The sequence below is a fragment of the Leptosomus discolor genome, chromosome 4, assembly GCF_034619465.1.
Source record: "Leptosomus discolor isolate bLepDis1 chromosome 4, bLepDis1.hap2, whole genome shotgun sequence".
NCBI classification, from domain to species: domain Eukaryota; kingdom Metazoa; phylum Chordata; class Aves; order Leptosomiformes; family Leptosomidae; genus Leptosomus; species Leptosomus discolor.
In genome coordinates, this window is record NC_141394.1 from 48,426,252 (window position 1) to 48,438,749 (window position 12,498).

Below are 12,498 nucleotides of genomic sequence, written 5' to 3' on the forward strand. Positions count from 1 at the left end.
GAACATGAAAGCAAATTACTTCTGAAATCCGGTTCTCCAAATACTTCATAAAGTAATCAAGTATGGTAAACTTCACTCTCTGCAAAAGAGCAACGAACTTACAGTCACTGTTTTTCAGAGAACTAAAGAAATTATTTACCTCCAGTATGTGCTCTCCCTGCTGCTCTCGATCTAGTTTTCTAGATGTGGTTGTAATTAGACCTATAAACATAAAAGAATAATTAATCAGATCCTTCCAAGAAAATAAATTGAATGAAGGTTAAGTTAAACCAGTAGTTACTGATACACACAGTTTCAGGGGTGAGGCGTTTCCAGTCCTTATGGGCCGTGAAAACATGCTTTGCAATTGAAAAGTGAAGCTGTTGTAGACCTTAACACAGACATAGTTCAATTTTCCAACACAACTGTGCATGTCATGCTTCTGACAGGAGTGACATATGTAATTCTCAGATGAAGTCTTGTTTTCAGAGGGTGCTTACACACATTATTTGAATAATTACCTAGGTCTTCAGGAGAAACACCTATTTGTATTTTTACTGATAATAACAGAAGAAGGATGACCTGAAGAGATGCATTAATGGTGGAAACCAAAGCAATCTGTGTTTGCTTCATTTGTCAATGACAAGGAGTTAAACAGTTGCTGTTGGCAACAGCAGAGAATAAGCACAAGTTTTTGACACATGATGCTAGATTTTGTTGCAAGAGTTTGATACACCTTTCATGCAAGATTAGGAAGGCATGATGAGCTTTTCTTTAAACGAAGAAAGTCAGAGTAAGAGGTGACAAAAAGACAGTGAAATCTAAATACAAAAGTATCTTACTTGAATTAATTCTCCCTAACAGCAGGCACAAAATTTAAACTATTGAGTTTCATGAAAAGTGAATTTAGTCAGCTCTCAGTTATAGTTGAATGGTTTGCTATGGTGTGGGTTAACAGCGCCATAGATGCAGACACAAGAGGTAACTCGGTTTCTTTGCTGCAACAAAAGCCATTAACCTGTTTACAGGTACAAGTTGGCCCCTGGAACACCATCGCTGTGTTCACATGGCACTGAGCCTGTGCTAGTAAATCCTGCTAGACCCAACTTGCCTTTTCATGGAGCAAACACAAAGATTTGGATTTGCCCAACTTAAGCCACTACTGGCCAAAGCACCCCATATTCTCTGCAGCAAGAATCCAGCATATGCTAGATACAGAAGACGCTGCAATGTGATGAGACCTTTTACCCAACTATCGCAGCTTTTTACAGTGACCGGAAAGCACTGTCACCTTGATCGTTAATTGTCAAACCAAAAAACAAGGATGCAATTACCCAATTAAGGACAAAACAGAGATCAAAACACAGGATGCACACTTCATGTTCCTTTTTCTAACTATAGCGTAAGCTTTTTATTAATAAGACATCTTATAAGCAAAATCAAAATCCATTTATAAAGTTTTCAGGGTTGATCTGCTACAATAAAAAAAGCCTTCAAGTTTTTTCTCACAGCTGACAAAAAAAGAGCATATAAGTAAGAAGAGGAATAAAGATTTCAATTTAACTTAAAAGAGAAAGGCCAATAGAAACAGAATTGTATACCACCCATGCATAGCTACTCAATGCTCCTGTCAAAATACAGTTGTAGTCTACATATACAATAAAATAGGCAGTCTGTACTAAAGAATATGAAAAAAAAACTATAGAAGGCAATATTACAGCTGTCAAATGTTCAAACAACTATTCTTCAGAAAATAGTGGAAATATTGGCTGTTTCAATTATGGTCAAATCTGCCCTCGTTTTTCCAGCAATTTGGCTTGCCATTATATCAAATCCATTATATACTTAGTATTCTAGACTTGAAGATCTATCATCTTCTCCTACTTTATCTTTTTATGTCTGTACAACACATAGAAGATATGCATGTTATTATTAGTATGCATCTTTTGATGTTATGAAGTAATTGCCCTTAATTACAAAGAAAGCGGAAAAGAAAATAAAAAACAAAGAGCAAGGAAAAAATATTGCATTAGTACCGTGAATGTGGGGCACGGTGGGGGAAGGAAGGATGACAACTCTGTATTAACCTCCTTGAGGTAATATATTCCCATAGAGACTACAGAGCTGTGAACAAAGACAACTGAAAATATTTATTGTCACATATTCTAAATAAAGCTCTCCTAATTTCCTGGCTGAGGCTGGTCAAGCCACACCTTTTCTTTTCACAGGCTCTATGGGGAATAGCACAGAACCGTTAATTGGTAGTGAACAAATGGCAGAGACGATGCTTCATCTGCTTCCCTCGAGCGAACAGACTAGCAGGTGACTTCAAGAAACACGAGCTCTCCTAAATACCTCTTTCTATGAAGTATCTCTGGAGAAAGCCAGCACAAGCCCTCCCATGAAGCATCAATCCCCTGAGACTCACCGCAGTTGCAAGGGAAAAGGAAATTTCAGCACAGCCGCTAAAGGAATGGGATGTTGAATAGCTGGATTGAGAATGGAGAGGATCTCAAAAAGCACAGAAAGAATAAAGTAATTCCAGCAGAACTATCTCAGTATGCTTGCGTTCCTCTGAATATTCAATATTCGGTTGATACCCTCTGACAATATTAGATTCCATCTCTCACAGCAGCAGCAACTAGAGAATTGCCAACACACGAGAGCAGAAAGATGGCACCTTTCAGCAGCTTCCTATCCATTTCCCCCCCCCCCCATCAAGAGCCATTAAGACTGGAGCTACCACTAATAAATGCCAACTAATACTTTTGGGCAAAAAAAAAAAACAAACCCAAACCAAACACTTTTGCTGCAAGCACTCCAGACAGAGTTCTATCACGTACCACCACTCTACATACTACTGTTTGTTAAAGCAAGTCTAATTCCAGATATAACTTCTGTTAATGAAGTTGGTCAATACAACTCAACCAGATAAGCAGAAAAATATCTGGTAAGAACAAAACATATATGCTTTGACCTGTTAAAATTTCCAGTCTTTTCAACCAAGCATGCCACATTTCTGTTAAAACACTTCAACAACAGAAGGGTTTAGTCTTCACCATATATATCCTGTATATTCAGCAGAAACTAATGCCAACAAAGGAAATGTAACACTTCTGGATTTAGAATCACACACACATGCATGACATTCTTTTTACTTAACTCTTTACTGCTAGCCACTTTCCTAAGTGAAAATTTAGCTTCAGTGAAGTGTTTCACTACAGCCTAAAGACTGTAAAAGGTTTGATTATGGCAATCACAAAATGTTTCCCCTTTTTCCAAGTTTTTCTATATTACAACGTACTCAATGCTGCAGTGATAAATTTCATCAGTTGAAGAGCTTTTCTGAATTAAGGCCGTGATAATAAGGTCGAGTGTAGTGTTCCTATGCAGTGTGGCTTTTATGACTGCACATTAAGAGGGTTGGGGACAATCTTTGGACCTAATATAAGTCAGCTTCCTGCAACTAAAGCCACCACTCTGCTTTTTCTACTGACACCAAAAGTTCTCAAACTTTTTAGATTGAGCTCACTCTCATTTCTGTAACAGTTTGGAGAACTCCTTGCCATGCCCCTCCCTCTACACAAATAAATAAATGAATAACCACACCTTTGCATACACCACATCCCCACAGAAGTGACAAGTAAAAGATGATTTCAATTAATCTCTGAAGAAGTCTGTAACAATCAGTTTTGAAATCCTTATTATGAAGTGGGGAGAATCTGTTTACTGCTGAATGACAGAAATGACAGCATGTGTAGGAAACAGATCACTGTAACAAAGCATTCATTTTTGAAGCAAAACTGACTCCCAGAGCATCGTTTTGCAGTCATATTTTCCTGTTTTCCTTTTACCTCCTCTTACCACACCTCCCCCCGCCCCAACAAAACCAATAGGAACAATGAGCTCCAGCAATTCACATCACTGACTATTATTCTACCTGGAAATCAATGCACACTACGGCAAGCTGGGTTAAGCATCCTTGGGAAAACACAAGTTTGCAAACATCATAACGATGAGCAAATGGAATCTCTAGCAAATTGGTGCAATTTTTCTATTCGGTAATGTTTTAAAACTCACCTCATCAGAAGCATTTTCGTAACAGCAGCTTAATAATTTGGAGAGACTTTGGATAAACCACAGTTGTTCTGCCTCACTAGTTGGAGAGGTATTATAATGAACTGAAACTAACTGTAAACATCCATAACAAAAACAAAACAAAACCACACATCAGGTAACAAATACAATTGTATTCTGCCTTCCTTCCTCTTTTGAGTTTACGTCCTGGGGATATCTGCTGTCTATTTGAGGTCTACTGAAAATCAGAACAGTTTCAACTGTATTCAAATAAAATTCACTTCAGATTTCTATTTTAAACAGTATTAAAACAAACAGACAAAAATGCAACTATAGCATTCACTTACGTAAATTTAAATAAATCCACTACATTTAGAACAGAAAATAGCACAAGGGAGCTGACATTAGCAGGAATTTATTTTATCCCATACAAGCTTTCATCTCAGTGCCCAGTTACATCATGTTACCTCTGTATCTGAAAAATAGCACATCAACAACAACTTCCATTCAATGCTGAAATGGCAAATCTCTTTAAAAAACAGAGAACATTAGGTAGGCACTGCATTAAGAACGTTAATATCAATTCCGTGCTATTATCTATCTTTATGGCATAGATGATCTCAGTGATGAAAGAAGTAGCATCAGAAAAAGCAGTCTTTGCAAGGGGAGGAGGAAGGCTCAAAATTTTTCTCTTGCTATGTAATACACGATGCATTCCCTACTCAAGGCATATCTACAAACATCTGCATTTGTTCTTTCACAAATATACACAGAATTTCCAACCACTCATTCAGCTTGAGATGAAGGTTCCCAAGCTGGACAGGAATTTGTCTGTTAGCCAGGGCTAACCCATCACAATCCAAAAGACTAAAGCAGATGCCAAGTCTACTAAGCTGCCTTCAATGAGTTTGACCTGATAGGCTTGATTTGAAACACTATCTGAATTGTTGTGTATGAGAAGAAATACAATTTCTCTGATCTTTGAATGCACTGGCACTGAAAGTTTAAGGAAAGCAGTTAGAACATATTTTGTTGCCAACTTCAACAGATAAAGGACATTGGAATTAAATATAAGGGAGGTCACAACTTGTGAGATTTTTTTGTCTTCTGTGTTGAATGCAAACCACAAGCAGTCAGCAGAAATGGCTTTCCTGGACTGCATTAGTGCTACTCAATCAGTTTAAAGCTTTAGATCAGTTTACTCACAAGGTACTATTATTTAAGCTCTCATTCCCCCACTTCAACCTCACAAATGACAAATTATTAATGAATGTTAAAAACAATTACCTTGGTATTTTCTTTACAAGGTCTTAATATATAAATCAGTGTAAGAGTTGAAGGAAGTATGGATTTTAAATTCCCATGTGGCTGTCATGATAATGTAGTTTGACTACTGCATAACACAAGCTTAAAGCATTGGGCAAATTACAGCATATATTCTGTAAATCGAAGACCAATTATGTCTCTTCAAGTGATAAAAGTGCACCTCAAGGCAGGATTTCCTACTAATCATCCTCATTTAAGAAACAGCGTATTATATCCAATTCAAGACAGCTTTCCATTCAAGACAAAGGAATGTATCCTTCTTTTGTCTGATAGACTAAGAAGTCCACTGGAATCAGCAGTTTCCTCCTCATGAAAGTACTTAGTGTGATCAAGTCATGTTTTAGACATCTCTAATAATACAGTGAGCATCAAGTCTCACTGTCAGTAAGATATCTTATGACAGTTTAAAATTGCTTCCAATATCTCAATACTTTCTGAAATACAGACAAAATAACTGATAAGCACAATAATCCTTGATTGTTTCATCACTGCCACAGAAAGATGACTATTTTTTTCAGTCCTCTTTCATTCAACTGATTTCAAGCTAACTATGATTTACACCTAACTTACTTTACAATCAGTGACCATCAGAAAAGGCCCACATTTCCTTTCTGGTGTTCAGATAAGCTTTTTGGCAAGACTGTAGTCAAATTTTGTCAGCTATATAAACCAAAACAAGGCTTCACAATCAAAGTAAATAAACAGGTTAATAAAAACAGGTCAAAGAAAAGTAATAGCAGAAGGATTTAAGAACAGATTTCAGCTTTGCAGCTGACAAAATATAAACTCCATGTCTTACCAGTCATGTATAGATGGTGATTATAAGCTAGACAGTGTGCCATTGTAATATATTGCCATGAAGACAGGCTACTGAGTTAGAAAACAAACAAGACCATAGTCCTAACCAGCTATCATAGTGGAAATAGCATATCTTAAAAGGAACTGAATAGCTTTGGTTTACACAGTCCTGAAAATAGCTCCTTAGCAATTTGACTTGCCTTTCATTCCTGAACTCTTCCTTGTCCTAAACACTTTAATAGCTTTCAATAAAATCAGCAAAAGAACTGTCACAAGTAATTTTCAAGTGCTGAAAATATCATTACAAACATATAGTCCCAAAAGAACTAGAGATATCATTTACAAGCACATTAAACGGCTGCAAATGCCTCTTCTGCTGAAGCAAAACATTTAAAAGCAGTAATTTCTGTTCTTTCAATAAAGACTGTAAAAATGATATCACTTTTCAATAAATAGATAGTTTTAGAAGAAAATAAAAGGGAGATCTACTGCAGTACAGTGTGCTGAAATCAGGGTTCCCTTTCTGTTAAGTATAGCGTGATTGCACTAGTGCAGGCTTTCACAGCTTCAGTGTCCTTTTCGTCTTCAATTCCCATCTGCAGCAGTTCAGGCAAAAGCCAGCAGGACATTCCCACAGTGCACAGACATCTAGGTAAACTCCAGACTGCTTTTACAGAACCACACATTCTAATTGCTCTTCACATCACCTTTTGTTTTTATTTAGGCACTTCTTTATGCCTGTTTCACATGCTGATGCATATGCTCTGGATTTCATCCACAAAAAAAAAACATTTTTGGCACATTTATCCCAGCTGAATAAATGTCTTCCCTTTGAATGGTACCCCATGAAAAGTAGTAACTGAGATCTCAGTACTGCCCAAGTCAGGACTGTATCAAATAAGGGATAACTAGCCAAGTCCACAGGGGCGTGCTTGTGTCAGCACATTAGACGTTTATTGAAGTACAGTAATATCAGTGTTTATAAGTTTGTTACTTGTTGCCAAGACAGACTGTAAGCTTTGTATATAAGGTCAAAAAGTAAGCTACTTAGTCCTATGGCTGGTATTTCATAGCACCAGTCACCACGTTAATCAATAACCAGGCAATTTAACTACTCAATCCTACTACTACAGTGTACAAGTGCAAGGTGCACATCTGAAGTTGAGTCACTTCCCTGAATTATTTTAACAGCATCCAGATACAAAGACCTGGAATTTGCTGATCAGAGTACTCATTAATCATTTTAGTGATTGCAAGCAGCGACCAAAGACAAGCAACCCATCAAAGATTATTAACGTATAGTATAAGGAGAAAAAAACCACTTTACATAAACAATTAAGTCACCCAATCCAATAAACACTGTAGATCTTCAATTTCAACTACATTTCAAATGAGGTATAAAATCCATGTTTAGTGATCATATAATTATAGAAAACAGCTCAAATGTATCCTACAGAAGTAAACCATGTAGTTTTGTATACTCTAATTAGTCATGGAGTACATTATTTTGTCTGGATTTACTAAGACAGTGGTATAACTGCTTTTGCAGTATATAGTATATAGTTCAACTATTCGGGGAGTAATGAAAAGAAATATATAAATAATCACACATGCCCAAATAGCTACATTGGAAAAATAAACCTAAGTCTAGGATCCTGCATTCTGAGTGCTTGAAAGCATTTAGGATGTGTCCAGTTTCACTGTCAATCATATTCTTTTGGTAGTTTTTTTCTCTCATACATAAGGAGATAAAAACCAGAACTGTAAGTCATAAGCAGTATAAGATGAAATCACCAAAAAATGGTACTTAATAAACAAAAAAAAAAGCTGAAATACTTTTGAATGGAAAATAAAACAACAAAACCCAATTATGATTCTTGAAAGGAAACTAGTAAGTGATAATAAATTTCATGTAGAATGAACTTTGCTCTTGCTATCAACAGAACACTATAAATTTTTGTTATCTCTTTGCTTACCCTGCAAAAATACTCTTGCCTTCAGCACCATCTGGTATACTAAAGCCACAGCAATTCAAAGCTCAAATGCCTTCTTAACTCTTTAAGTAACCTAATCTTCATCACTCACCTTTACTATCTCATTTTGAGGTATACCACCTTCAATAATTAAGCACAGAATTATTACCATAAAAATCTCACATCATCTTGATCTTGAAAGATCTTTTTCAAACCTGACACAATCTTACTGCATTTATAGTGCTTGAACAAAGAAAGAAACCCCAGAAACCCCACACTCCTTTCCAAACTTGGCTTCTTTTTTTCCCGAATAAAGAAAAAGCATTTTTCGGCTTATAGTAGCCAGCACTAAGTTATTAATATGTTTTTTAAAAGTCACGATCAGTTGAGAGAAGTATTTAAGACCAATTATTAAAGGATTGAGGTTAATTTTGAGGTCCCTTCCTCTGCCACAGAAGTTTTACAATTTCATAACTAATCTCCCATAAAACTGTTGCAACACACACGTGGGTTAAGGAAGGCAGACCAATTCATAAAGAACAAACATATATAGTCTCTGCAATTTACTCTGCTCGTAAAGCTATTTGCAGTTGGTAAATATTGTCTCTGAAATGCAAGGTAGTTAAAAAAATTTTGAACTTTTTGCATTGAGTTAACTGAAAGTATTTTTTAAAGAACAGCCTTATCCAGCGCATATGGATAAATGAGGTACAAAGATTAGCACTTTGAGTATTTCAGGGTTCTGGGCAGCCTTAAGCCTACAAATAACCTTCTTGGAATTTTCTTTGGCTACTCATTTAAATCTTTCATATCAAAAAAAGTTGAGGCAACAGTTATCTAACAGCTCTGTTAGATACAGTTGTCCTTACTATCTTTTCTCCTTGGATGTTAAGAATGTTTTATGGATGCCATGTATTTACAAAAGTACAGAGAAAGTTGTTCATGTGACACTAAGAGTGTTAGGGTATTTCCAACACCATTACATGTTTTCAAGGCCCTCTAACTCCCTATGCATCTAAACCCTAAAATATTAGTTTCTAAGTGAGAATTTGGAGATTTATACAATGCTGCTGCCTTTTTTTTTTTTTTTCATTTTTGTTTTAATTGCATGTTATTTCCTATATTTACAAGACAGAATACCACTAGAACAAGTCTGGAATGCACTGCAGTCTTTTATCTACTGATTTAATGGAACTGGACCATATGTAAAGACCTCCATGAAACACTCATGACAGAGATTATCACATAAACTGCAGCCAAAGGTCTTGTCTCAACTCTCAGAAAAGCTGAAGAATAATTTTACAGCTGACTCCTAGTTAGCCTTTGACTGTGACTCCACTGTGATTTTTTCAGATAAAAAAAATTTTATTACTTCATGTAGAACTACATTTTTTCTGGGATTGATCTTTTATTTTCACCACTCAAAAATCAAGCTAAGCTAGATGTGAATCAGGGCTCTAATTCTGAATAATCTTCTCTTAAAAGGAAATTAATCAATACTGATGTTATAGTGTTGCTATATACATAAAATCCATTAAGTTACACTACTCAGAGAGCCCATCAAGGAAAGACTGATAGCTTTGAAAGCCTCTGTGAAGGTGGTAATATGCAAGCGGATCATAACAGTATTGGATCACTGTCTCTTCCCTGGCTAAAATTATAATTTTGCACATTATATATTCCATCACAAAAGAACATATGATATAGAGGGAGTTTGTCTCCACCACCATTTCTGCATCAAAAAATGGGAAAATTGAAAGAAAACCTCACTTTCCTTTAAACTCCTGCTTTACAGCATAGATTATGCAGAGTATGGGCTGAAGTTTTTATGCAGTTCTAGGGACTGAAAAAGGAGTGCTGTGCTTCTGATTTATTTTTCCAGCTCCTACTATACCTCTTTTTCCAAAGAGACATAAAAGAATAAATAAAATAAATTTTAAAAAGCTCCAATACCACCACCTAAAATTTAAAACAAGTGATCTCTACATAAATGCTTGCAAATACTTTTAAAAATAGCTGTCTATATTTTAGGAAATTTCCCAGCTTTTCAAGTGCTACATCCCTAAATATTGTAGGGTGGATGTGAAGGTGTTATTAGAAATTTCATCAATATGAACTTGTTTTCCCAGTTCCAAAAAAGACCAGATTGAAAACCACTAGTCTAATAGAACTTCAAGTGATTTAAACAGGAAAATAAAACTAGGTTTTTGCAGAATTAAACTCTCTTTCCAAATGTACGTCTATACAAACTTCTGTCTACTCATGTAACCCTCTCTGGTTGCAGGACTTTAAATATTTGGGTTAATTCTGGTCACATTTTCAGTAAAGGTAAAGGAAAAAAAAGAATCTGTTCTAGAGACAGTGCAACCAAATACTCTATTGTCTTGGTTTGGCTGGGATAGAATCACAGCCCAGCCATACTAGCCAGGCTGTTAGGAGTTTTGAGTCAGCCAGGGCAGCTGACCTGAGTTAGCTACAGGTGTAGCCCATCCCATAATGTCATGGTCGTTATAAAGGGGGAAGGTTTGCTACCGAGGAGAAGTCCCACATGAGCTCCCCCTCCTCCTGAGGAATGCTCTCCTGTCGATTGTGACAGCTGCATATTCATTTGGCTGTGTATAACTTTGTTGGTATCAGTGCTATTTCATTAAATCTGTTTTCACTTCAATCCCTGTATCTCCTTTCCTTTTTCCAGTTCCTCTTCCTGGCTGGTAAGGGGTTGTCGGGTGCTAGAGTGGCTGTTATAATGTAGCCCTGGATATGGGCTAAATGTAGACATTTATTTTCTTTGCATGTGACAGGTAAACAGTTGGGCACATGAAGGCTGCTACATACACTTTGAGCCATGTGACATGAATAAACAATAATTCAGCCTGGCATTGTTTGCCAGCTACAGAAGTAACAAGAACAATTTCTGTGTTTGGGACTTTATTTAACTTTAAATAACACCAGTGTGCAACGTAGAAATTTGGTTTTATGCAAGTTCTAAAATATTAGGTCATCTGGGATTAAAACCCACAAGTAGCTAAACAACAAATACTTCCTTTGTTAAAATGAAGCCAATACTACTGTGCAGTCACTGGCCCTTCATTTCCTCACTAAGTAATTCTCCAGTGTTATCGGAAACCCATGGAAGTTGTTTGCAGCCGTACCCATTTCCTATTTCACTTCAGTCAGTCTCCAGATCAGACACACACGCGCACACACACACACACACAGAGATAGTGCTTTAAAGCTTGCAAACAGTGTAAAATGATAAAATTCTGTGAGGTAGATGACTTGTCCATGAGCTATTAGCATTTTAAACTTCACAAAGCTCTGATGATTACTAGAGACTAACAAATAGACAGTGAGAGCCACAGACTCAGTGTAAATAAAATTTAAATCCTACTGTTTGATAGAAGAAATTTTTTATATTAAAATAGCATTTTATTTTGGGATTGCATATAAAAATGTCTTTAAACCAGCACTTTAATTTAAAGGTTGAAATGCATGTTTTGAGGTGTAGCATAATTTATGAAACAACTGCCACAATCCTAAATTGCCACAGGATCAATTTAGTGTCAGTACTCCCAAAAACTGAGATAGTAAAAAAGAGAGCATAGAAAAAAAAAGAAAATAAGAGCAAAAATTATGTCAAATAATATTAAATTCTAGACAAACACTTATCTTCAGATTTAGTCACTCAAACTAGGAAATTCCAGAGTCAAGACTGCCATGTGATCTTAATGTGACTGTCTTGCACGTGTGCATTAAGATGCACAGACTCAGGCCTCGTTGGGAGCACAGGATACAGTATGTTCTGAAATGGGTAATTACTCTTATGCTTCTGCTGGAATTCCCTGTGTAAGAAAGGTCTTATCTAAATGGCCTAAGTCCTACACCATAGGATTACTAATTTCCTCAGAGGAATGTCCATGGCATTCTCATGACAATACCCAAGTGCTTCATAAATATGAATGAATGTATCTTCACAACACTCCCAAGCAATTAGGTCATGCAATTATTCCTGTTTTATACCTGGAAAACTGAAGTATGTGGAAATTAATACTCAAAATTAATTTTGTCATTCTCCCGTTCACGTCTAGTTTTTGGAAGGATGCATCATCTTCACAGCAAGTTGCATTAAAGGCGTAGAAAGCTACATTTCTGCAATCAGCATTTCTGCAAATCAGACTCAAAATTGTTATATGGAGCAATATCAAGTAACTCCCTGCCTCATTTGCTACTATTGTTATAGACTTCTGAAGTAAGGCATGGCTTCTGGAAAAAGTGTTATTTGCTACTCAACTCTGATTCTTTCCCCAAGCCAAATCTAGTCCGTACAATAAAAGTAACGGAAGTC

At 36.3% G+C, this 12,498-nt stretch overlaps 1 protein-coding gene across 5 annotated transcripts in view; it reads right to left on the minus strand.

The window, feature by feature from the left end:
• The window catches only part of FAT1 (FAT atypical cadherin 1), a 100,868-nt gene that overhangs the window by 52,481 nt on the left and 35,889 nt on the right, over positions 1-12,498 (minus strand). For all 5 annotated transcript variants that reach the window (XM_009960419.2, XM_009960420.2, XM_086464093.1 and 2 more), the window contains exon 3: positions 140-201. In XM_009960419.2, the coding sequence (XP_009958721.2) occupies positions 140-201 (62 nt within the window). The remainder of the gene's footprint in view (positions 1-139; positions 202-12,498) is intronic.